The 27,722-nt window shown below is 48.3% G+C and overlaps 1 protein-coding gene across 3 annotated transcripts in view; it reads left to right on the top strand.

The window, feature by feature from the left end:
- The window catches only part of LOC106583523 (zinc finger protein 516), a 68,702-nt gene that overhangs the window by 30,205 nt on the left and 10,775 nt on the right, over nt 1-27,722 (top strand). For all 3 annotated transcript variants that reach the window (XM_045704521.1, XM_014167808.2, XM_014167817.2), the window contains exons 2-4: nt 11,135-13,487; nt 22,754-24,121; nt 27,515-27,619. In XM_045704521.1, coding sequence (XP_045560477.1) covers nt 11,696-13,487; nt 22,754-24,121; nt 27,515-27,619 — 3,265 coding nt within the window. In that variant the 5' untranslated portion in view covers nt 11,135-11,695. The remainder of the gene's footprint in view (nt 1-11,134; nt 13,488-22,753; nt 24,122-27,514; nt 27,620-27,722) is intronic.

The following is a 27,722-nucleotide window of genomic DNA, read 5'->3' as shown; positions in this document are numbered from 1 at the left end:
TTATTTTTGTCTTACTGAGATTTACTGTCAGGGCCCAGGTCTGGCAGAATCTGTGCAGAAGATCTAGGTGCTGCTGTAGGCCCCCCTTGGTTGGTGACAGAAGCACCAGATCATCAGCGAACAGTAGACATCTGGCTTCAGATTCTAGTAGGGTGAGGAACAACAGTTTTTTGTTGTTGAAAACGTCCTCCCTCCTTTCCTTGACCATGCAGTCATCCCAGCAGCACGGCCCACTCTCCGAAATCTAACATGACATTGTTGACCCAAACACCTGCTCTGGCCCCCGTACCCTCCTACAGCCCCCTGACATACACCCAAGCAGGGACCCAGTGGGTGCTTTTCATTTGTAAGACCCTTCTCACGTAAATAGAGACACCCCCCCTTCTCCCTCCTCCCACCCCACTTAGAGAGAGAGAGAGAGAGAGAGAGAGACACTTTCTTTACTGAAACATTCTCATTTCATTTAAAACTCACCACCCAACCTCCCCCTTAAAAATAAAACCAAAAATACATCCTGTAATGCATACATGTACCATACTCGCCTTTCCAGCAACCACATGATACAAGCCAACATCACAATACTCAAGACAATACCCACTCCTACAACCGTATATCCAAAACATCTTCCCCAGCTATACAGACAGCCCCCCCAACACACCATATCTCCTGAAACATCTCCACACTTTTTATCATTTTATAGAACTCAAACTCAACCCTAAGGCGCGCAGAGACCATCCCATCCCTCCTCAGCAGCGCGCATGCTGGTTCCCTCCAGCCAACATCAGTATGGTACAGCAGTCTCTGTGCCGCCTTTAGCCGGAAAGCAGCCATCCTGCTCTCCAGTTCCACCAGGCCCTGTCCTCCTTCGTGGACGGTCATATACAACACTGCCGCCCTCAGCCAGTGATGGCCCGACCAGAAGAAGTCCACCAGCTTGCGTTGCAGGTCTGCGAGCAGACCGGCGGGGGGGTTGAGGACAGCCAGTTTATGCCACAGGGAAGATCCCACCAGGTTGTTAATTATCAGCACCCTCCCTCTATATGACACTTGGGACAGGAGCCACCTCCACCTGGCCAGTCTTGACACCACTGCCTGTGACAGCCCCTCCCAGTTCTTCCTGACCCACCTCTCCGAGCCCAGGTACACCCCCAACACTTTAAGCCCTTCACAACCCCACTGCAAACCCCCTGGAAGCAGAGGAGGAGCCCTATCCCCCATGCCCCACATAACAGAGCTTTGCTCTTGCCCCAGTTTACCTTAGCTGATGAAGCTCCCTCGTACACCTTCAGACTGGTCTCCAGTGCCTGCATATCCTTACCATCCCTGACCATCACAGAAACATCATCTGCATATGCTGACACTGCTATGCCTGTCACCACACCCATACCTGTCCAGCACACTCCCTGCAGTCTCCTGCGTAGCAGGCCTAAAAAAGGCTCAATGGCTAATGTGTATAACTGCCCAGATAGAGGGCATCCTTGTCTAATGCCCCGTCTCACCCAGACTGGCCTACTGAGCCCCCCTCCCACCTTAACCATACATGATGCCCCAGCATACAACAGCTTCACACAGGTCAAAAAACTCCTCCCAAACCCAAACACAGACATCACATTAAACAGATATTCATGGTCCACTCTGTCAAAAGCCTTCTCTTGATCTAAAGAGACCAGTCCAAAGTTCACATTAGAACCTCTCGACAAGTCCAACATGTCCCTAATTAAGAACAGGTTGTCCGTGATTGAGCGTCCCGGTACACAATATGTTTGGTCCTTATGTACTATCGAGTCCAAGTGGGACTTCAGTCTGTTAGAGAGGACCTTGGCAAATATCTTGTAGTCCGCACAGAGCAATGCCACAGGCCTCCAGTTCTTAAGTTCACACAAGTCCCCTTTTTTGGGCAGGAGAGTCAGAGCCGCCCGACGGCAGCTCATCGGCAACTCTCCTACCCCGACGCATTCACGCAACACGCAAAAGAAGTCCTGTCCAATTATTCCCCAGAATTTTTTATAAAACTCCACTGGGAGTCCATCGACCCCCGGTGCACGACCGGGGGACATCTGGGTTACGGCCTCTGCCAGTTCATGGGACAACAGAGGAACGTCCAAATCGTCCCTCTGTGCCAGAGAGAGTTTAGGGAGTTCTGTGAACAAGACCTGAGCACACAAAGGATCACACTCTTCTGCCCTATACAATTCAGTATAAAACTCCACAGTCCGCTCCCGCATCTCACCCACCACAGAGGTCACCCGCCCATCAGACAGCCGTAGACAATGCATACCCTTGGCTTCACTGCTCTGTCTTTCCAAACCAAAGAAGAAGGAGCTGGGAGCATCCATCTCCTTGAGCATGGAGAATCTAGCTCTTACAAGTGCTCCCTTTGCTTTAACCTGGAAAAAACTGCCCAGGTCCCTGCGTAATTCAGCTAAATTAGCCTGGAGGCCTACATTGCCTTGCCCCACCATCTCTACCTCCATCTCACTAATACACCGCTCTAGTTCCCCCAATACTCTCCTAGCCTCTGAGGATGAGAGAGCTGTGTATTGTTGACAGAAAAGCCGAATTTGGACTTTCCCCACATCCCACCATTGGCTCAGAGACTCATACTCCTCTATTTGCTGCCTCCACCTTTCCCAGAATGTCTGGAAACCTGCGCAAAAAGTGGCATCTTGTAAGAGCTTTACATTGAATTTCCAATAGGATGCCTGCCGGGGCCCTGGTGAAATAGACAGCCGAGCCATGGTTATGTGATGATCGGAAAACCCCACCGGGAGAATGGTAGCGCCCAACAGCCTATTGCTCCGATTCCTAGACATATAAAACCGATCAAGTCGGGCTGCACTCACCCTAGCCCCAAAAACCTTCACCCATGTGTACTGTCTTGTGTTCGGATGTTTAGTTCTCCAAACATCCACTAAGTCGAACTGATTAATAATGTCCCTTAATACTCCCACTGACACTGAATGAGGCTCTTCCCCATTTCTGTCTTTTGTAAAATCCATTGTGCAGTTCCAGTCCCCTCCGACCACCAGTGTCTCCTCAGGCGCTACCTGTGAGAGTTCCTGTCTAAGACTCCCAAATAGAACCCCTCTTTCTCTCCCTGTGTTAGGCGCATACACAATTATAAAGACAAAACCCATGTTGTTAATTTCTGCTTTAACAACAAGGAGCCTACCCCTACACACCTCCTTTGAGGAGCACATTTTTACAGACAGACCCGGTGCAAAAAGGACTGCCACTCCTGCACTAAGATTTGTCCCATGGCTCAACACACTTGCCCCTTTCCACCAGAGCCCCCAATCGACTTCATTCAACACATCACTATGTGTCTCCTGCAGAAACAACACCTGTACTTTTTTTTGTTTTACATATTCACCCAACACACTCATCTTTCCCGCATCTCTGGCGCCATTTATATTGAGCGAGCCTACCCGTAGAGTCTCCATAAGAAGTAGGAGAAAAGCCAGCAGAGAAAAAAGACCAATAGCAAAGCTCAAAAACCCCAGTGTCAGAAAGAAAGTATACATCTAAACAGTGTCCGAAGGTAAACCCTTACGCACTGTTGTGACCCACTTCCTCAACCTAAACCGTTTCCTGGGTGAGAGGACACCATGCCCCTCATTTTTCACATCATGTTGTACTGATCGTACAAACTTTCTTGAATCAGGGAAAAAAGCCTCAAGATTAACTTTTTTCCCCTTGGTCTCATTCAGGAACCTTGTCAGTTCTCTCAACGTGTACTTAGACCCCTCTGCTTGACTGGCTGTCAGCTCCGGGCCTATTGAAGAGGAGTCTGAAAAAAATATCTCCTCATCCTCTTCCTCAGACTCACTTTCCTCCTCATCTCTATCTCCCACCCTGACCACCTGCTCTTCCTCTCTGGTCATGGCATCCCCCACAGCAACAGGCAAAATTTCCATTGTGCCTTTAACCACACCCTTTTTCCTTTCCCGCTTGGCACCCTCCTCCTCCCCCCCTAGTCTCTTACACTTCCCCACTATACTTTCCTCATCCACTAGCATAACCTGACTAGACCTAGCATCCTCTACACCACCCTCCATAGCATGACTAGGCCCAGCATCATTTACACCATCCTCCATATCATAGCTAAGCCCAGCCTCAGCTACCCCACCATCTCTAGCCTGACTAGGCTTAGCCTCCACTACCCCACCATCTCTAGCCTGACTAGACCCAGCCTCCGCTACACCACCATCTCTAGCCTGACTAGACCCAGCCTCCACTACACCACCATCTCTAGTCTGACTAGACCCAGCCTCCTCTACCCCACCATCTCTTGCCTTACTAGACCCAGCCTCAGCTACCCCACCATCCCTGGTATGACTAGGCCCAGCCTCTGCTGTCTGCATCTCATTTCCCCCTGCACTTTGACCTCGATTTCCCCCACCGGCGCTTGTACCCTCACTTTGTCTACGGCCTTTATGTGGGCACGCAAAGCTCTTATGCCCCAAATCCCCACACTCAAAACACCGTAGACTGTCTGTGCTGGCAAACCCTGCATAGAGCCCCTCCCCATGCCTCACTTTAAAATGCACATTTAGCTGTTGCTCATTGTTGTTCAGAAACATAAACACTTGCCTCCGGAACGAAACAACGTGCTTAACAGCAGCTGCCTGAAAACCTGCCGACAGTACACGAAACCCGCTAGCAAACTTACCAAAACGACTCAGCTCTTTCCTGATTTGATCGTCCGTAATAAACGGAGGTAAATTTGCAACAACTACTCTTGTCGAAGGGGTAGAAAGAGGTAAAACTGGCACCAACACATCCCTTACAAATATTCCGCTAGCAATTAGCCTACCAACCAAATTTTCTCTTTTCATGAACACCACCACCGCTTTGTTCATTCTAGAAGCAGAATGTATAAATTCAGCTCCTACCTGTTCGCCGACCGCGAGCAGAACCTCCTCCACCTTAACTCCATTCTCAGGAACACACCTGAATCCATGCCGTATCGACAGCGTCTCCTCCGCGCTAGGCTGAGAAGCCATCGCGCATACCACACCTTGCAAACCCCAGAAACCTTACTCTGTCTTCTTCCACCCTAACTCTGAAAAAATAACGTTGGATACCGCTAAAACAAATATTGCAGTAACCCTCCACCATAGAAAATAAAATGTAAGAAAAAGATCAAGAAAAGAGTCTAGAAAGTTAGATAGGCCAGAGTCCTCCGCACCAAACACTCAAACTCCAAAAAACTCCCAGCATGGAGAGAGAGAGAGAGAGAGAGAGAGAGAGAGAGAGAGAGAGAGAGAGAGAGAGAGAGAGAGAGAGAGAGAGAGAGAGAGAGAGAGAGAGAGAGAGAGAGAGAGAGAGAGAGAGAGAGAGAGAGAGAGAGAGAGAGAGAGAGAGAGAGAGAGAGAGAGAGAGAGAGAGAGAGAGAGAGAGAGAGAGAGAGAGAGAGAGAGAGAGAGAGAGAGAGAGAGAGAGAGAGAGAGAGAGAGAGAGAGAGAGAGAGAGAGAGAGAGAGAGAGAGAGAGAGAGAGAGAGAGAGAGAGAGAGAGAGAGACCTCCATTGTTTTGTCTATGCTGACACATTCTTGGTGGGTTTCTGTTGGGGTTGGGTGGGGGGGTATGGTTGGGATGGGTATAGGGGACGGAGAATGGGGGGGGGGTGGGTGGGGGGAGACAATGGACGCCGTGAGCCCCCGCTGGTCTCCCTGTCTGTGAGCGTGACCTGCTTTGACAGACCCAGGCCTAGGCCCAGCCAGTCCACAGGGTCCTGGGCTGTGGGACTTCTCTGCTGCCCTCCACCCAAACACTAAATGGGCCTGTCCCACCCACACACATCAGTGCTCATGCACAAATGCATGCATACACACACATGCATACACACACACACACACACACACACACACACACACACACACACACACACACACACACACACACACACACACACACACAGCAGGACTGGGACTACACTAGAACGCAAAGCCTCATTATTGTCATTGAAGCTAGTACATTCAGCTATGTAAACAAGGAGCATGACAAGAAGAGTTAAACAACAAAGTAAGCTACAGAGAATCAAATTGATTCGATTTGTGTTTGTATGCAGTGCATGTACATTAACATGCACTGCATACATACAAAAGTCATCAGATACTCCACTGTCAAAAAAGTTGCATGCAGAAGTAATAGCCTGTGCTTTCCCTGTCCTCTTGTCGTTGTTTATCCCTCTCTTCTTCTCATTCTCTGGTTCTCTCCATCACACGGCTTACAGCAGGGCTCTTTGTCTGCATGCCGGGAATGGGGAGGCGAAGCACAGTTTGTTCATAATGGATTATTGATTGGTCTGAGAATCTGCTGGCTTGGGGGTTGATGGAGGGAGAGGCGAGGGGATGGGGGGCTCTGTCCACACCACTGCGGTCCCGCCCTGAGCACTGAATGTGTCCACTTTATGAGCCCCTGTCTCTATACAGTGTGTGTATGTGTGTGTGTGTGTGATTTTAAAGAGTTCTCTGTGTCTAATGCCCAAAGCACACATGTGACTGACTGTGAAGCTCTCAGTATGTACCAGTCACTTTCAAAGCTTTCTCTCTCTCTCTCTCTCTCTCTCTCTCTCTCTCTCTCTCTCTCTCTCTCTCTCTCTCTGTATGGAGCAGTGTTAAAATCTCACAGTGTGCGTGGACCTCATAGAAATCTGTGTGGATAAGTTTTGTAAAGGGCCCCTCTGTTTGGCAATTTCCTTTTTGTGTGCGTGTGCAGGCATGTGTGCGTGCGTGTGTGTGTGTGTGTGTGCCTGTGCGTGTTTGTGCATTTGTTCACGCATGTGTGTGTGAATAAGCAGACCACTTTTCATTTTCTCTCCGTATATGTTCCTCTTAAACGCTGTGCTCTGTATCCCAATGAGGCTACAACAGACAGCAGGGCTGACGATGCCCCACACCGAAATGGCCCTGAGCCATTTGCTTTAATAAAGCGTATAGTGGGTGAGAAGGAGTGTGTTTTTTTTAAAAGGCCATATCACTCCACCTCCTTCCTCTGTGTTTGGAGATGTGTGCTGCATCTCCGTCTCTCTACCCGGTGTTTGTTGTGATTGAGAGCCCTCCCTCTGGCTGACGGCGTCGTCCATCACAGCCACGCGAGTACAGCCACAGCCCTCCTTCCTCGCCTTTCTCCCAGCCTGACGCACAGAAGAATGTGCTTCAAGACCAGCTCCAGATGTCCCAAGAACCTCCCTGAGATCTGAGATGGAAATAGGCTCCGGATCGATGGGGAGAAAAAAATAAGAGCGGATTTCCTCGTTTCGCACAGCAGCTAGACCTTCAGCTGCCTGAGTTCAACATTTTTGTGGGGGGGGAAATGTGTTTTTGTATTTCTCCCCACTAACAGCCCCCTTATCTCAGCTGAGAAAGGTCATGTGGGTTTTAAACTCATGGTACGACATGTTAAAAGTGCATCGGTATATCTGACACATTTATAGAGCCTTTATAGACATTTATAGAGCTACAGTATAATAGACTTAGCCCTTCTCAAACCATGCATCTGCACCAGGGTTGGGATCAACGCTAGCAAGATGGAGTGGGCTACATGACAGCCAAGGCATTCAATTCAAGGTTGGGCTTATCATAGGATATGAGGAGCTTTTTGGGTCAGCGGGGTGGGGGGAATGGGAGTGGGGGGAATGGGGGTGGACATGTTGAAATCAAGTCTTTGACAAGAAACCCTTGGTGGGTGTAGTTTTTGCATTACTGTAACACTCATCACAGAAGTCCTAATAATGAATGGTAACATTGTCCCTCTGGACACACACACACACACACACACACACACACACACACACACACACAGTTTTGTACAGCTAACTTTGTGGAGACACACAATTTAGTCCCATTCAAAATCCTATTTTCCCTAACCCCTAACCTGTACTCTTACCCTAACCTTAACCCAAAAACCTAACCTTAATCCTAACCCTAGCTCCTAACCCTAAACCTAATTCTAACCCTAACACTAATTCTAACCTTAACCCTAAACCCCCTAGAAATAGCATTTGACCTTGTGGGGACGAACAAAATGTCCTCAGTTGGTCAAATTTTTGTTTGTTTACTATTCTTGTGGGGACTTCTGGTCCCCACAAGAATAGTTAAACACGTCCACAGAGACACACATACACACTATTAGCCAATTTGTCATTTTATTTCTTACTTTGTGTTGAGAGGGGAGCACATTGTTTCTCCTTCAGCTAGGCTAATCTCATTACAGTTTCATTTGGACATGTGACCGTCTGGTTGATGACAGGCTTAATGCTCGCTGAAAACTTACCCAATCAGCAAACCCCATTTAATAACAAATAAGATCATTATCCTATTTTTTTAACACTTAAACAGGAAGAAATAAACCAGGAAGTATTAAAGGGGCAATCTGCAGTGTGAACAATAACAAAGTGAACACCCCGCCACTGATTTGGTAAACAGCTGAGGGATGGGTCTGGAGAAATGTAACCACTCTCAGACTAAATGGGGCAAGAGACAGATAGGAGGGATATTAAGGAAGAAAAAAGGGGAGAATGAAGATCTGTTCAGATCTAGGTGTTTACTTGTCAGTCCTTTCCATCAATGTGAATTCCTTATGGGCAATTCCAAGGTGTTTACGCTTTGACTTTAAAATGGATGCCAAACAAAAAGCATTGATTTTAAAGTACAACTCTATGCACAAGGAATACTTTTAACAATTCCTACAGAACATTATACAAAAACGAATTTATTGGAAGAACTGTGCAGATGCAAACTTTGGTAACAGAGTTAGGGTAAAATCTCCCTCGGGTTTTTATGCGACCATGTTTTCCAAAAGCTCTGTTAAATATCTGCTCCGAATTAAGATTCAATGATGTCTGCAGAAAGAGTGTCAGCTATGACATGGTACCTTGAATTTGAAAAAATATCTCGGTTATTGAACTACAGTAACTGAAGTGGATATACATACACCCAGTAACGGAATTACGGTAACGGAATAAAATGACCTGTACCGCACAGAAATGCATAATTATGGATCTGAATCTCATTCTCCTCATGTTTCACAAGTTTGGACCTCACAGCGCAGCACAGCAGAGCACAGTAGAGTACAGTTCAGTACAAAACAGCACAGCAGGGCAGTAGAGTAGAATAGATTAGAGTAGGGTAGAGTAATGCAGGGTTGAGTTCAGTAAAGTGCAGTAGAGCACAGTAGAGTTCCGTACATTACATTAAAGTAGAGTGTAGTTCAATACAGTAAAAAATACTCTACTGTACTGTACTATTCAAACTTGTGAATCATACGTCTATAATAGGTTCAGATTTGGTCCAGTCCGGTCTGTCTGTGGACGTTAACATCAACTCCAGTGTGGACTGAGCCACATTTCAACTACTTTTCAATGTCCATGGACGTCCAGTGCTTAGTGGGTGAAGATGCTGGTTACATTACATGGAAAGAGAGGGGGCTTATGGGTATGTGTCAGTAAGTGCTAGGAGAGGTGACATTAACTGGAGAGGGAGGCTGAGAGAGAGGGAGGCTGAGAGAGAGAGAGGCTGAGAGAGAGAGAGAGAGCGAGAGAGTTACCATTTTGGTAACGGAATTATGAGTTTGAATCACTTAATAATTCATAAACCAATGGAAATGCCCTTATGTAATTTGCTTAAGGCTTGTTTTAGTGTGATTTAGTCAAGTTTAGTCTCTTAGTTTTTTTTTGTGATCACTAATATATTTTCTTTGAGGCTCAATGCTTTGCCAGGAAAATCATTCTATCTTAGACTTTACTTTGATCAAATCAAATCAAAGTGTATTGGTTGCGAACACAGATTTGTAGATGTTGTCGCAGGTGCAGCGAAATTGTTACGTTTCTAGCTCCAACAGTGCACTATTATCTAGCAATACAATAACAATCCACACATAATCCAAAAAGTAAAAAAAGAATAACAAGATATTAAGAAATCGGAGAGGAATACACTGAGCGCACACAACATTAGGAACACCTGCACTTTCCATGACATAGAGTGACAAGGTGAATTCAGGTGAAAGCGGTGATCCATTATTTATGTCACCTTTTTAAATCCACTTCAATCAGTGTAGATTATGAGCTGAACTACGAGCTGTCAGTCACTCAGCCTGGTGAACTATGAGCTGTCAGTCACTCAGCCTGGTGAACTATGAGCTGTCAGTCACTCAGCCTGGTGAACTATGAGCTGTCAGTCACTCAGCCTGGTGAACTATGAGCGTGGATGATGTAATAACCTGTAATCATGCTGTCAATCATCCTTCCTCATAACTCCAACTCAATACTCTATTATTCTCCCTTCCTGTATATTTATTATTCATTTTAGTCTCTTCTGGTATCTTTTCAAGTTGAAATGAATCTGAATACAGTGAAGGGCTTTTCAAGGTAAAAGTTCACATTAATCATCTGTGTCCTGCACTTCAACTGGGCTTTTGTTGAGTCCACATTCAGAATTGTGGAACTTGCAACAGTGAGATTGAGACATGAGAGAGAGTGTAAAGCAACTCATAAATGATCTCTCTCTTTACTCTGGAAGAGTAAAAAGAGCCACTTCCTGTTGTGTGCTTAAGATCCCTGCCATGTGATAGTGTCAGTTGAAGCGGGCGTGGGGAATATGGTGGCTAGGCTCAGGCTGCTGGTGCTGATCTTGCTGATGTGAATGAACGTTGCACTGCGGTGCGATTGTGTGCAAAGTGTCGACTCAGCTGGAGTGGTGTCAGTGGCAGCGCCATGCACAATCACACACAGTGGCCCTCTCTGTCTGACATTTCAACAGACCTACATATGATATCCCCCCCATACACACGCTGAAGTGCTTACTTACATAGAAACGTACACACATGCTGCATGCTCTGACACATACCTGGAGTTATGAATATGCAAATGTGTAACGGATCACTGTAGGTGATGTGGCATGCTTTGGCTATGCTAACGCTGTCTCTTTGTTATCTCTCTCTCTCTCTCTCTCGCCAAAGTAAGTATGTTGATTATGATGTGAATGGTGTCAGTGGCAATTCAATAAGATATACAAGACATTTAGAAACATTTATCAGACTTAGTGAGTACTCAATTTCATTTGATCTCTCTCTCTTCTCTCTCTCTCTCTCTCTCTCTCTCTCTCTCTCTCTCTCTCTCTCTCTCTCTCAGGGTGAGGACCTGCACAGGCTGTGCAGAGAGCTCACAGAGAGTGATGCAACCTGGAAGCTGCTGATATGCTGAAAAATAAAGCCGAAGAAAGGCCAGCCAGTGAACTGAACAGGAGAGGAGACATGGAGTAACAGTCTCTGACTATACACAGCCACAGATAGAGCTTGTTAATGTGTTGCCATATACCATGACTGATTCTTTCTGACACAGTGTAAGGTACCCAGAGATGTACGATTCCCGATAGTGCTGTGTAAGCTATTTTACAAAGGGCCGTATAGCAGGTACAGAGACATTGACAGTGTTGGATTCACTGACTGTCAGTGCATGGATGAAGACAGATAGATGGCATACTGAAGATAGATGGCAAAAGAGTGTTAGATGAACACGGGCTAAATAGCACTGGATGCACCCTTACAGTTGGCAGTGGATGAGCACGGACAGAGAGCATTGGGATTGGCTGATACAGACGGAGAACACTAGAGCTTGATGAGCTACCGCAGATAGCCGTGTAGATCCACTGTTGGCGAGCTAGCGCAGGCAGGGAGTGGGAGGCATAGCACCATGAACCCCAGAGAGAGTGGAGGAGGAGGAGTGGAGGCCATGGAGACCCAGGCGGGAGGGCTGGAGTTGGGGGAGGAGGGAGGCAAGGCCAGCCATGGAGGAGATGGAGAAGAGGGGGAAGAAGACAAGGCCTCAGCCTACGACTGCAACGTGTGTGGCCGCAGCTTCCCCTTCCAGAGCTCTCTGTCGCAGCACATGCGGCGCCACACAGGCGCACGCCCCTACAAGTGCCCCTACTGCGACCACCGCGCCTCCCAGAAGGGCAACCTCAAGGTCCACATCCGCAGCCACAAGCTGCGCACGCTCACTAGCCACCACCCCGAGGAGGAGGAGGGACCAGAGGAGGAAGAGGACGGGTCAGTTGAAGTGGGTGTGTCTGAGGGCCTGGACGGTGGAACCAGTCCGACGAAGAGCAGCTCGGCCTGTAACAGGGTCGTCAACGGAGACGCTAACACAGAAGAGGGCATAGGGAAGACGGCGGTGAGGAGCGTCAAAAGGGAGCAGCGGCCATATTGCTGCCGTCTGTGCGGGTACCAGACCCAGCGCGAGGACCAACTCCTCAGTCATATCGAGAAGGTCCACATCACAGCTGACATGGAGGACGAGACTACCCCAGTGAGTCAGGAGGCAGTGGCAACGGAGGGAGAAGCAGGGACTCAGATTACTGATGGTGCCTTCCCCTGTGAGACGTGTGGCCAGGTGTTCACACAGGCCTGGTTCCTTAAGTCTCACATGAAGAAACACGCAGGCCTCCTTGAGCACTGTTGTCGGGTGTGCGGCCGCCGCTTCAGGGAAGCCTGGTTCCTCAAGAGCCACATGAAGACCCACAATGGCTCCAAGGCCTCCGGCCGGGGGAAACCCAAGGCAGACTCCCAAGAGGCCGCGGCCACCATCAACGATGTGGCCCAATATCCAGAGACCAATGTGTCCTCCACAAGCCTTTACCAGGTTTGCTCCAAGTGTGGAAACCTGTTCCATGACCGAGAGAGCCTGAGGGCCCACGAGAAGATCCACAGCCAGGCTAAGCAGCTGACACAGGGCCAGAGACGACCTAGCGATGACGGGGACCCTCTCAGTGCCAAAAGGCTCCTCCTGGACTACCTCAGCCTCCGGCCACCGGTTGAAGAAAAACCTGAGGAAGAGAAGAGGCTCTTAGGCCAGAGGATCCCTGAGCTGGACCCAGTTTGTAGCTACCAGGCCTGGCAGCTGGCTACGCGGGGCAGGGTTCTGGAGCCTGTGGAGGCATACAGTATAAAGGCTACGGCAGGCGGAGAAGGGGATGAGGCCCTGGCTGGAGGGACCGTGGTGTACGAGAAGGAGAGCAGCCGCTACATCATGGAGGGCGAGGAGAGGGAGCGACGCTCAGGGAGACGCAGCAGCGCCAGCGGGGAAGGGGGTAGTAGCCACCACACCTCCCCCGGGGAGCGCACTCCCGAGAGCCTGAGCGACTCGGAGTACCGTCCCTCCTCCCGCCAGGGCCGACGTTCCTCCTCCTCCCAGCAGAGCCAGTCCAAGTCCACCGAGTGCTTCGAGTGCGGAAAGGTGTTCCGTAGCCGCCACCAGATGATTGCACACCAGCGGGTCCACCAGAGGCGAGATGGGGGCAGGGGTTCCGGGTCCGGAGGGGACAACAGGGCAGGGCAAGGAGGGGACCGCTGGGGATCCACCAGTGATCCCGAATCAGGCTCCCCTAGCAGGCCCAACACCCCAGGGTACGGGAACTCACTACCAGCCTCCACCCTGGGAGAGGATGCCCCTGAGATGGGCACCGCCAACGCAGTCCCACTGGCAGGTTAGTGAACATACCTCGACTGTTATTTAAGTAGTTCCTGACCCTAATATAAGCCCTCTGTCGTGTGACCATAGTTGGACTAGTGAGGGGGGAATTGGGCAATATTTGAGAGGAATTAGAATGTGAACAAACCCTTTGTCTGGCAACAGCAAGATATTTAGCTCTGTCCTCAACAGATTTAGAATGACAAAATCCAAGAGATAAGCTTCAGTGTAAGGACTATGTTAAGCATGCTGTAGGAGCTCATTCCTTTTCAAGCTCTTTCAAGGCCCCTGATCTTGACAGTCTCCCACTAGCAAACATCTGTTGGTGAGATCCCTATCATTGTGATTCCATCTCGTCAACTCAGCCCCATATGAAGTGGGGACATGAGCCACCCTGTGGCGATAGTCGGAACTGCTCAGGATCTGTTTTTGAGTGTGCTTTACATAAACAAGATGATAGGCTGTATCATGTCAGGTCATGATATTCTCATTTGTGTTCAAGCCACTGTTGAAAACAACAAGACAGTTGACAAAATCAAAAGATGAAAAGTCAGTGGGGTGGTTTGATGAAAGCTTATGCTTTGAAAGTGGCGTTTCAATGGAGTTGGAATTTTTGGAATGCCTATCAATTCTTCACCCCTTTGAGCAATAAACACTGGGGGAAAAAATATGATAAACATATACATCTTGGTTGATTTAAGATTGAAGATTGCTTGGTATGTATGTTCTTCAGTATTGTACAGACAGGTATTTGAGTGGGTGTCAGTGTTAGCACTGACTTGTTGAAAATATGTCTCTGCTTATCATGTATTCATACACAGTTAAGAATCAGAGCTTACGCCTTCACTCTCTTCCCTGGCGGTTTAGAATGTCAGAAATAGAAGTAGCTTTTCTTCGTGCTCGAGCAGTGTGCTATTTCAGCTTTTCCTGTCTCAGGAAACCCCCCCCCCCCCCCCCACTTTTATCTGTGTGAATATGTTTGTGCTCTCCTTTTCTTTATTATTTACAGTAAAAAATCTGTCTTTTTTTCTCCCCCTCGGCTTTCAACATGAGAGTGTTTGAAAATTGAGCAGAGCGAAAGAGAAATAGCACGAGAACACGCAACTTCACTAGACTAAAGAAAGAAAAGAGAAAGTTGTTTTTTTGGTCGACCATAGTGTCACACACAAGAAAAAAAGAAAACACTTTTTCATGCCTGTTGTGAACTTCCTGTTTTGTCATTCATGTACTAAATCCTCAGACAGGAACATTTACTTATTCAGTTAGCATGCAGAGAATGGACCTTACTTATGATCTCCCTTAGGATGTTATGTGCAGTAGCCTATGTATGAGAACATTAAGAATATTAAGTCAGAGCCATGAGTGAGTAGCCTGATTCCAGAACTGTTAGTGCAGTATAGACAACTCAACATGTTTGTCATCACAATGACCATAGGAGTTGGCAAGACAGCACAAACAGATCTGGGACCAGGCTAATGAGAGATTGAGGAGATTTTAAGATCACAGCAATGGATTCTGAGTGAGCATTGTTTTTTTCCTCCCTCATGGCAGTTGGTTTAAAACAGAACTCAGGGTCATGTTCATTAGGTTACACAATGAAATACATTTTTAAACGTTCTACAACTGCAAATGAGCATTTCTTATTGGACAAGGACAGGTAGTCCCTCCCTGTCTCAGTCAGTTTTTTTCCCCCATTTGAAGCCAAATGAACAGGACGCAGGCCGTGGCAGTGATGGCCACATTTTACATTTTAGTCATTTAGCAGATGCTCTTATCCAGAGCAACGTACAGTTAGTGCATTCATCTTAAGATAGCTAGGTGGGACAACCACACATCACATAGCTATTTTATTGAGGAAAATTGTACTTACTATCAGCAAAGTCAGAGCTAGTAAGGGGGGAAAAGTTCACAAAACTTTTTTATGTGGGGGGTGCTGCGAGAGGAGAGTGCTGTGGGATTATTTAAGATACTCTTTGAAGAGGTAAGGTTTCAGATGTTTTCGGAAGATCCTAGTGGGAGGGTCAAGAGACCTGAGGTGGCAGAATGGAGTGCTCGGGTTGGAGGTGTAGGGTATGAGTACAGCCTGACGGTAGGGAGGGGCAGTTCCTCTTGCTGCTCTGTAGGCAAGCACCATGGTCTTGTCGTGGATGCAAGCTTCGACAGGAAACCAGTGGAGTGTGCAGAGGAGCGGAGTGACACAGGAAAACTTGGGAAGTTTGAACACCGGGCGGGCTGCAGCATTCTGGATAAGTTGCAGGGGTTTGAAGGCGCAAGCAGGGTCCTAGCCAACAGCCTAGTCCAGACAGGATATGACAAGTGCCTGGATTAGGGCCTGCGCTGCTTCCTGTGTGGGGTAGGGTCGTACTCTACGGATGTTGTAGAGTATGAACCTGCAGGAGGGAGTCATTGCTTTGACGTTTGCAGAGAACAACAGGGTATTGTCCAGGGTCTTGCTAAGGTTCTTTGCATTCTCGGGGGGGGGGCACCGTGGAGTTGTCAACTGTGATGGAGAGGTCTTGGAGCGGGAAAGCCTTCCCCGGGAGGAAGAGCAGCCATGTCTTGTCGATGTTCAGCTGGAGGTGGTGGGTCGACATCCAATCTAAGATATCTGCCAGGCACGCAGAGATGCGTTTCGCCACCTGGGTGTCAGAAGGGGGGAAGGATAAAAGTAGTTGAGTGTAATTCACATAGCAATGATAGGAGAGACCATGAGAGGATATGATGGAGCCGAGTGACTTGGTATATAGAGAGAAGAGGAGAGGGCCTAGAACCGAGCCCTGGGGGACACCAGTAGTGAGAGTACGTGTTACAGATACAGATCCTCTCCACGTCACCTGGTAGGAGCGGCTTGCCAGGTAAGATGCAATCCAAGCGTGTGCAGAGCCTGAGACACCCAGCCCTAAAAGGGTGGAGAGGAGGATCTGATGGTTCAGTGTTGAAGGCAGCGGATAGATCTAGAGGATGAGAACAGAGGAGAGAGAGTCAGCTTTGGCAATGCGGAGAGCCTCTGTGACACAGAGAAGAGCGGTCTCGGTTGAGTGAACCGTCGTAAAGTCTGACTGGTTGGCGTCAAGACGATCGTTCTGAGAGAGATAGTGAGAGAGTTGGTTAGAGACAGCACACTCAAGTGTTTTGGAAAGAAAAGAAAGAAGGGATACTGTTCTGTAGTTTTTGATGTCAGAGGAGTGTTGATTTCTTGAGGAGGGGAGAGACTCGGGCCCTTTTGAAGTCAGAGGGGACGCAGCCAGTGTTCAGGGATGAGTTGATGAGGGAAGTGAGGAATGGGAGAAGGCCTCCAGAGATGGTCTAGAGAAGGGAGGAGGGGATGGGGTCAAGCGGGCAGGTTGTTGGGCAGCCGGACCTCACTAGTTGCAGGATTTCATCTGGAGAGAGAGGGGAGAACGCGGTCAAGGCATAGGGTAGTTCTGTGGGACCACTGGACTCAATAGGCTGAGTGAATGAGAGGCGGATGTCGTCAGTCTTCTTTTCAAAGTGGTTGACAAAGTCATCTGCAGAGAGGCAGGAGAGAGGGGGAGGGGGTGGAGGATTAAGTAGGGAGGAGAAGGTGGAAAGAGCTACCTCAGATCCCCTGTCAGACAGTCAGGTAATAGGGCCTGGTAGGGCGTCCTCTGCCCTATCTATACCCTCTATGTTCCACTGGCTGGTTACCTAATCCCCGCTGACGCCATCCAGCCACCCTGATGCCTCTCCTGCTCCCCCACGTCTCAGGGATTTGTTATTTATAGAGACACTACTAATGGACACACATACTCTCAGAGGACACACACACACACCAAGCATGCACCAGCGGCAAACCACCCTGCATCCCACTGCTGGCTTGCCTCTGAAGCTAAGCAGGGTTGTTTCTGGATGGGAGACCAGATGCTGCTGGAAGTGGTGTTGGAGGGCCAGTAGGAGGCACTCTTTCCTCTGGTCTAAAACAAAAAGTCTCCCAATGCCCCAGGGAAGTGATTGGGGACATTGCCCTGTGTTGGGTGCTGTCTATCAGATGGGATGTTAAACAGGTCTTCTGATTCTCTGTGGTCACTAAAGATCCCATGGCACTTATTGTAAGAGTAGGGGTGTTAACCCTGGTGTTCTGGCTAAATTCCCAATCTGGCTGTCATACCATCATGGTCACCTAATCATCCCCAGCTTACAATTGGCTCATTCATCCCATTCCTCTCCTCGGTAACTCTTCCCCAGGTTGTTGCTGTAAATGAGAATGTATTATGAGTCAACATACCTGGTAAAATAAATGCATGTGCAAACACATACACACTCCCAGACTTCGTTCAAGTGTACTGACAGACAGGTGATCTGGTTGCAAGGTGAGCTAAGGCCTAGATTCAATCAGATCAAGTGTTAACCGCCAGCAACCGCATAGCTGATGTTTCGGCGCTGTCGGAGGTGGAACTGCGTTGGAGCTGTCAAATGTGATCATTGTCACGAAGCCACACCAGTCCCACTCGCATTAGAAGTTCACATCGAGAAAGTCTAAGCTGTATAAAAAATAATGAGGCTCAAAATTAAAATCATTAAACAAAATAATAAGGATTTATATCAGCCTAATCAGGGTGTAGATTATATCTCACATTCCAGTAAACAAGGCTGCATGGCTGCAAGATTTCTCTTAATGTGACTCCGTGCAGCCAATGGCAATGTCCGCTTTAGGTATACCGTGAGCCTCTTGTGGATTTGACAGCTCTTACGGCGTTCCAACTCCGACACCGTCAAAACATCAGATATGCGGTTGTTGCTTTAAGCGGATTTGATTGAACCGGTCCCTAAGTCATTCAAATCAGGGGTTCATTCAAGGTTTACGGTGTTGACAATGTTGTTTATAGTTTGGAAATGCCAATGAACATGACAGGATGGCTGCAGGAGTGTGCTGCTCAGGTGATCAGGTTCATGGAGGTGAGGTGATACACTGATGAGGAGTTGGCAGGTTGCCACCCTGTCCATCACTCTTATGATCCCTAGACAGAGACAGTATCTAAAGGGCTTTTTTTATTTTTACTTATTTACTATCTACCGTACATGCTGTACAGGAGAACATTCTCATTTTCAGGCCGTTACTTATGAAGTGTGGATAGGCTTTCTAAATGGCTGAGTAATGTATGTTTAGAATGTTTGTAGGCACTGGATATCTAGTCTCCTAGTCCCACCCAATTGTTAGTCTCTTGGTTCTGGGTTCCAGGATTACCTGTATGTTTGCAGTACATGTGGAGGAGAGGAGCGTTGCTACGGTGTCAGTCCCGATTGCCTTCCCTGCTGAGTGGGAGGGGGGGGGAGGAAGCGAGGGAGGGAGGTGTGCAGTTAACGGTGGACATCCCAGCCAGTGTTTGTTTATGTCAGATGGATGTTATTCCCCCCCCCTGTGGTTTCTCCTTGGCAGCAAGGCAGGTTTTGGCACTGACAGCTCTATGGGAACCAGGTTCTTTCCCCTTCTCAAACACAGACATGCACACACGCACCACCTACTGGCGCTGACTTTTCTGATGGTACATTTTTCCTCAATAAAGTAGCTAACTATGTATGACGGAGATATGTGGTTGTCTCACCTAGCTATCTTAAGATGAATGCACCAACTATAAGTAGCGCTGGATAAGAGCGTCTGCTAAATGACTAAAATGTCAAATGTAGAACACACACACACCCACACACAGGGATTAGCCTCCAGCTCAACCCTGGCTGGGTGTTAGCCACTGCAGTATGTGGACAATAGGGAAGCCAAATGAAAAGCAGATGGCAGTGGCATGTTCTAATTACGAAGTGGGAACACAGTGGTGTGTGTGTGTGTGTGTGTGTGTGTGTGTGTGTGTGTGTGTGTGTGTGTGTGTGTGTGTGTGTGTGTGTGTGTGTGTGTGTGTGTGTGTGTCCATTTGTTTCAGTGGGCAAGGGAGGTCTTGTACATCAGAAGGCACTGAGTGTGTGGACACATATCCTTCTTAATTAAAGGGGCAATCTGGAGTTTCTACATCCATTTTTGTAATGATAATTGAAGGATATGTACCCATTGATTCTTGAAGAATATAACTTATAAATGCCTCATGAGCTAAGTTCAACTCTGGTACCCCAGCATAACCCAACATATACGCTTGTTTGACTCTAATGTTTGTCAGCAAAGTAAACTTAAATAAACACTATAGCATCAAAACATGGTTAAAACTATCATTTTGATATCCTGGATGGTCAGTCCTTGCATCCATTGCTCTGCCTATGAATTTGAGAGCGGTTACATATCTCCAGTCCCATCTCCAGGGGCGAAGAGCACGCTTTGTTATTGTTTCAACTGCTGATTGCCACCTTGAGGGGCTTCAGGAAGTATTAGTGAACATTTGTGTGTGTTTGTGTTTCTTCCTGTATAAGGGAGAGAGAGCGAGAGGTGGGTGATCAATGCTCTGGAGTAGTGTGGGTGTTTTGGTATTTATGTTTGTGTGTGATAGATTGTGTGGGTTCTGTTTATGTGTGTGTGCAGGGGGGGGACTCGGTATATATGCCACCATGTGGTGAACATTGACAACTGCACTCTACAAACAGTAGAAATATACACGGAACTAAAATATAAACGAAACATGCAACAATTTCAACAATTTGACTGAGTTACCGTTCAGATAAGGAAATCAGTCGATTTAAATAGACCCTAGTCTATGTAGGCCCTAATCTATGTATTTTACATGACTGAGAATACAGATATGCATCTGTTGATCACAAATACCTTACAAAAAGTAGGGGCGTGGATCAGAAAACCAGTCAGTATCTGGTGTGACACCCATTTGCCTCATGCAGTGCAACCTCTCCAGCGTGCCAGGGCCATCGAAGGGGAGCATTTGCCCACTGAAGTCGGTTGCGACGCCGAACTGCAGTCAGGTCAAGACCCTGGTAAGGATGATGAGCACGCAGATGAGCTTCCCTGGTTTCTGGCAGTTTGTGCAGAAATTCTTCGGTTGTGCAAATCAGTTTCATCAACTGTCTGGGTGGCTGGTTTCAGATGATTCCGCAGGTGAAGAAGCCGGATGCAGAGGTCCTGGGCTGGTGCGGTTACACGTGGTCTGCGCTTGTAGGTACGGTTGTATATACTGCCAAATTCTTTAAAACAACTATGGAGGCGGCTTATGGTAGAGAAATGAACATTACATTTTCTGGCAACAGCTCTGGTGGACATTCCTGCAGTCAACATGCCAATTGCATGCTCCCTCAAAACATGAGACATCTGTGGTATTGTGTTGTGTGAGAAAACTGCACATTTTAGAGTGGGCTTTTGCCTCCAGCACAAGGTGCACCTGTGTAATGAGCATGTTGTTTAATCAGCTTCTTAGTATGCCACACCTGTCAGGTGGATGGATTATCTTGGCAAATGAGAAATGCTCACTAACAGGGATGTAAACAAATGTGTGCACAACATTTAAGAGAAAGAAGCATTTTGTGAATATGGACCATTTTGGTGATTTTTTTATTTATTTCAGCTCATGAAACATGGGACCAACACTTTACATGTTGCGTTTGTATTTTTGTTCAGTGTCGTAACGCAGCCAATTAAATACATGAATCAGCGTATCAAAAGGCAGGAAGACTATTTTCACTTCAGTTGTTCTTGTCGTGATATCACAAACCATGATCATACTCATCATTAGGCCTACCAATACTTCTCGCATCAGAGTGAATTTCTACATGTTCATTTCCTGATAAAAGATACTGTTTACTCACATATGTTGGAATAATCTGGAATGACACTCTTTTGTGACATGTACAGATGCACTGAATCATATGCGAATGCCATACATTTTAGCCTATAGGAGAATCTCAATTCAGAATTCCCAACCCTCTGACCCCTCTGACGTGAGGTATCAATTCAGATTCTCTCCATATATTCTTACAGTTTGGTACAAGTTTGGTATTTAGGCCAACACTGCCACTGAGTGGTCATGAGGAAGCACAGCACCCCCTTTTTCATGGAACATGACTCAATTAAACTTGTCAGTTACTATTTCAAGCAAATCTGTAGGCAGATCAATGTTTTGTAGAATGTTTCACCATTTATTAAAGAATGGATAATGCAAGTCTTGCCGATATAGACTCTGCTCCTTCAGGGTAGCTCACTGCCCATGCAAAGCGTCAACATGTAAAATGACCTGCAAGCAGTGAGCGCGGTAAGCTATAAAAACCACCCCAGCAGGAAAACAGAGCCTAACAGGTGGAGGCTGGTGTGGTGGTGGGAGCAAAAGATGCAAAAGCGTACAAGCAGTAGCAGCAAGTGGTAGCAGGATATGTGAGCAGAACCGGTCAGCTTAAATAGACCGCCAAATAAGGAAGGCGTGATTGTTACTAGCATCTAATTGGTGCAATCGCTGAGGCAGGCTCTCGGGTTCTGTTTCTGAACTGGCTTCGCTTTATTCGTTTTTTGGGTATCTGTACTTTACCGCTTATTTGTTTTGACAACTTTTACCTTTACTCCATTACATTCCTAAAGAAAACATGTACTTTCTACTCATACCATACATTTTCCCTGACATCCAAAAGTGCTCGTTACATTTTGAATGCTCAGGTAGGAGAGCGATATGGTCCAATTCACGCACCTATCAATATAACGTTTTGTCATCCCTACTACCTCTGATCTGGCGGACTCACTAAACACAAATATTGGATTTATTAGGATCCACATTAGCTGCTGCCCAGGCAGCCTCTACTCTTCCTGGGGTCCAAACAGGAATACAACAAACAGATAGCAACAAAAACATTGCCTACATCATTAATAAAACAAAACGCAGACCTTGTGTGCTATACAAATGTACACTGCTCCACAATCACACATTTACAATGTACAAGTGTGTGTCTTTTTGTGCCATGAGGTGTTGTTTTATATGTTCTTAAAAATCTGATTTTACTGCTAGCTTGAGCTATCTGATGTGAAAGAGAGTTCCATGTAGTCATGGCTCTATTTGCTACTGTTTGTAATAATGCCTGAGTGTTGGAGTGTGCCCCTGGCTGTCCGTAAGAAAATGTAAATAAAATATTGTTGTGCCATCTGGTTTGCTTAATAAAATATAAAGAATTTGATGCACTTACTTTTTACTCAAATATGAAAATGTAGTACTTTTTCCACCAGATACTTTTAGACTTTTACTCAAGTAGTATTTTACTGGGTGACTTTCACTTTTACTTGAGTAATTGTCTATTAATAAGGTATCTCAGGTATGACAATTGAGTGCTTTTCCCACCACTGGTTGAATGTTTCAGAGAAGTGACCAAACCATCTCTGTTCTGTTTTGCCTTCCACAGATGAGAAGCCTTACGTCTGCAGCCTGTGTGACTTTGTCAGCACAGAGTCCTCTGCCTTCCTGTCCCATCTACGTCTCCAGCACACCAGTGACGGCCGACCTATTGCCAACCCCAGCTCTGAGAGAGGCACCCCCAGTAGCTTCCCCAAGCTGAAGAGGGCTCTCCTCCACGGGCTTGCTCAATCCTCTGCCTCCCATCCTTACCTCTCTGCCCGACCGTCGAGAGACAAATGCACCGCCGAGAGCAGTTCACCCGCTGACTCTCACCATGTTGTTCCTCTGGACCTGTGTGTGAGAGCCGAGGGCCACAGGGGCCCGGCCTCCTCAGCCCTTCAGCAGAAGGGCCTGCCCAGTCATAAGTGCTCCTACTGCTCCCACTCCACCCACTACCTGGAGGTGCTGTGGATGCACCAGACCGTCGCCCATCGCATCAACAGCAGCGCCCTGGCGCCCAAATGGGCCCTCCTGAAGAATGGCTTCAAGGGCCCCCGAGAGGGCTCATCCTCCAGGAGACGCACGGGCCCTCCTCCCGCTCTGGATGGGAGGGAGTGTCCCTCGTTGCCCCCTGTGGTGCGCACCCCCCGCACACACCCCCCATTGTTGAATAGGGGCCAGAAGAAAGACAGCAGGGACAGGGCAACCAGTCAACCCAGCACCTCTTCCTCCTCCACACAAGGGTCCACCTCCTCTGCCTCAGGTTCCCAGAGTGTGCGGCCTCCCAGGGCAGGCAGCAGCAGACAGAGAGGCGAGGCTGTGCCGGATCAGGGCCAGCGCTCTCGCTCCAACTCCAGGCCCAGGGTGGAGATCTACCCACGGGGAGGCTCCTCGACCGGCTCCCTGGAGAAGAGCACTGCGGCCGGGGCTCACCAGCGACCCTCAGCCCCTAGCCCCAGTGTTGGAGGAACCACCAGGCTGGTGGAAAGGTACATGTTGCCTCAGGAAGGCCTTGGATTCATGCTGTCCAGCAAACATGGCCTGGCAGAGTACAGCAGAGCCAGGAGCTCGCCTCAGCCCCAGCCCAAGCCCAAGCCCAAGCCCAGGAGCTCCCAGTCCCACACCCAGTCTCACCCACAGTCCCAGGGCAGACCCAGGGCAGAGCGCCCAGCCCACAACACCACCACGGCAGGCCAGGGCTATGGAGCCTCCCACTCCCAGACACATGGGAGCGCCGTCCAGGTATCCTCCACCTCCTCCTCCTCCTCCTCCTCCTCAGCCCAGCGTGCGGAGATGAAACAGGAGGAGGCACGGGGGGTGGAGACACCAGAGCTGCCCATGGACATCCTGAGCTTCCTGAAGAGCTGCAACTCCAATGACCTGGCGACACTCTACCACCGCTGGGGCGCCGCCAACCCCCTACTGGACCCCACAGGTAAGAGCCAGGACAGAGCTATGAAACAACCTTAGGTCCTTTAAATAGATAGGAAAATATGTATAGCGAACTTGGCACATTACGTGGACACAAAATAACATCAAGAAAACAGAGGGAATGTCCACTCATTGTTTGCTACTCTCACAAGATATCTTTAAATGACTGTGAAGTCACCCTCTGGCACCCTCTGGCAATAAAAGTCACCCTTTTCACAAACAGTATATTTTTTGGATCTTTAGGCCTACTATAATATTCAGATATGTTTCTAATCTGTGTTATGTGAGCAGCCTGTCAGTGCTGTGATGAGAAGGGGAGACAGTCAGAAGGGCAGTAGGGATGATGATGAACACGCCTTAGGATCATGTGTTTAGAGGAAAGGCCAGATGCCAGGAGATGTTGAGCAGACCTTTTTTGGCTCGCTGATTGACAGCTCATGTCACGTGTGGTGGGGGAGCTTCACTGGACTGGATCTACCAGAAGGACTGGCCCCTGAGGTGGTCAGTACAAACACGTAGGCTCAGTTGTACACACACACACGCGTGTATGCAGGCACGCACACATGCACAAACACACACGCACGCACGCACACCTACACACACACACACCACCTGGCAGAAGATGATTGATAGACAGGCCGACTGGCCAGTCTGACAGGGGCATAAATAATGAAAGGGAGATGCATTAAAGTAGCTGTGTGTGTGCGTGTGTGTGCTGGCCGTGTCAGAATGCATGTGTGTGTGTAAGTGTGTGTGTAGGAGCACACAAGGTACTGTATATTGTAAAAAGGCTGTATCTGGGGCAGTGTGTGTTCTATATGTAGGGAGATGTGGCGACTGGTTGGAGGAGCTATAGGAAGACGGGCTCGTTGTAATGGCGGCAATGGAATACATGGAATGGTATGAAACACATCAAACATATGGAAACCACATATTTGAATCCGTTCCATTGATTCCATTCCATTACAATGAGCCAGTCCTCCTGTAACTCCTCCCACCCGCCTCCGCTGGTAGGGAGTGATGTTATAACAGTGAAAGATGTGGCAGTACCTTCATGGGTCTCTGTTCTGCGAGGCATATCTCCACTCTCCCGTTGACCTGTCGCCAACTGTTTGGGTTAGGGCTCCGGCTAATGATACTCTCACAGACGGGAGGAGAGAGAGAGAGGGAGAGACAGCGAGATAAAAAAAGAGAGAGATATGTAAAAAGAGAGAAGGAAAGAGAGAGCTGCATATGTGTATATATAAAAAGAGAAAGAGAGAGAGCGAGAGAAGGGCGGGGAGAGAGAGAAAGAGAGGGAGAAAGATGGAAAGAGAGAGGCAAAGACCGAGAGACGTGACATAATGATTAACCCAGCAGCAGCTGCTTTAGAAATGGTGATTACCAAAACATCCTGAATTTCCCCCGTATTCTGCTGCTACTTTCCTAAGGTCAAGTGGGCCTCTGCTTAAGACACCCAGCTGGCAGGCTTCTATTCCTCCCCATGTTCCAGAGAGAGAAAACAGCCTGGGAGGCAGACGTATGACATCGCTGTCACCCGTCCAGGCAGATACCGTCACGCTCCGCCTTAGCCCTTTGAGTCAGATGCTATAAAGTGACCTTTTTTGAGAAAGCCAGGATGTGTGTGTGTGTGTATTAGTGTGTTTAGTCTAGCCCACTTGTCTTTCATTAGAGCCTCGGCGAGAGAGAGAGAGAGAGAGAGAGAGAGAGAGAGAGGCTTGTGGGTCTGGCTGGATGTTTCCAGGGGCCAGGCAGGGTTAGACCTGCCAGAGACACTCTCAGTCACCTCCCCTCCCCTGTCACCCATACCACCAGCGGGCACCACGAGCCCAGGTACATGCCAAGGCAGGGCTGGGAACTCACCCCCTCACTCTCGGCACACACCCCCAGGGCTTTTTGGGCTGGCAGGGGAAGAGGTCATAGGAGGGGTCGGTAGTGCCGGATGTGGGGAGGAAAGGGGGATATGTGACGATGGATGGACCAAGTTGGTCTCTCTCGTCTTCCTGCTGTCTCCCTGCATCCTGCATCACCGGATGACACGCCGATGATCTTTTATATTCCCCTTCTGCACATGTACACACACGTACAAATAAACAGAACACACTCTCTCTCTCTCTCTCTCTCTCTCTCTCTCTCTCTCTCTCTCTCTCTCTCTCTCTCTCTCTCTCTCTCTCTCTCTCTCTCTCTCTCTCTCTCTCTCTCTCTCTCTCTCTCTCTCTCTCTCAAACACACACACACACCTGACGGGATGACACGCGGGCCGGGCGGCGGAGCGGGCACATCACAGCCGGGGCGTTTTAATTGGCTGTAATTTATGCGGCGGCCGTGTAGCTGTGTGTGTCTGCCTGTCAGAGCCCGAGATGATGCTGTGTGACAGCGGCAGTCCAACCCCTGGAGCTAGCCTCCCATAATGACACATTAGACATACTAATGATGCTTCCCTCTCTACACTCTACTCTTCTCTACTAGAGTTGAGGCGAGCTCTCTCCAGCCAGAGACGAGAGACTAGTCTGACCATGTCTGTCGGTGTCTGCTCCTTTATGGCCCCTGTGTTCCATTCATTTCCATCCAATCAATCCATCAATCAATGACATGTATTTCGAAAGTCCTTTTTACATCAGCAGATGCCACAAAGCGCTTATACAGAAACCCAGCCTGAAACCCCAAAGAGGAAGCAATGCGGATGTAGAAGCACGGTGGCTAGGAAAAACTCCTTAGAAAGGCAAGAAACCTAGAGAGGAACCAGGCTCTGAGGGGGAGCCAGTCCTCTTCTGGCTGTGTAGAGATTATAACAGTACATAGTTTACGTCATTTTATATGTTGTTCCTCGTATTGAATCCCTCCCAAATAAAACCGCTCAAGGGGAGAGTTCTGCCACCACCTGTCCTCTCTGGAAGGTCACGCCATCTCTGCCTTGACCTGTGCCGGTGGATATTATAAGAGTACATGGCCATTAAAGGCGAGGTCGTTCTTCAAGATGTTCAAACGTTCATAGATGACCAGCCGGGTCAAATAATAAACACAGTGGTTATAGAGGGTGCAACAGGTCAGCACCTCAGGAGTAAATGCCAGTTCGCTTTTCATAGCCGAGCATTCAGAGGTCGAGGCAGCAGGTGCGGTCCGTGTGCCCTTCATCTTGTCCTTCCCTGCTATCTCTCCCTCTTTCTTCCCATCCTCCCATCCTTCTCTACACCTTCATTTTGGTCATCGGGTCTTTTTTTAGTGGATTTTCATTTTTTCCCCCCTCACAATTCCCAATTCCCCTTAGTCTTATTTAATCACCCTTTCCCTGTTACCTCTCTCTTTCTCTCTTCCCATATCCTTCTCTCTGTGTCGTCCCAGGTGACGTGTGTTTTAAGCTGAGCGACGTCTTAACCCGCGTTCCTCTCTCTTGTAGGAATGCTGAGGCCTCTGGTCCGACAAGGGGAATGCGCCTGCCAAGAGTGCGGGAAGAGCTTCAGTCAGCCCAGTCACCTCCGCACACACATGAGATCCCACACAGGTAAATGGGGATTAACACACACACACACACACACACACACACACACACACACACACACACACACACACACACACACACACATCCAATACTGAACATCAGTAAC

Source organism: Salmo salar, chromosome ssa02 (genome assembly GCF_905237065.1).
Source record: "Salmo salar chromosome ssa02, Ssal_v3.1, whole genome shotgun sequence".
Classification (NCBI taxonomy): Eukaryota; Metazoa; Chordata; class Actinopteri; order Salmoniformes; family Salmonidae; genus Salmo; species Salmo salar.
The sequence above is the reverse complement of the archived record's forward strand: the minus strand, read 5'-3'. Positions and strand labels throughout refer to the sequence as shown.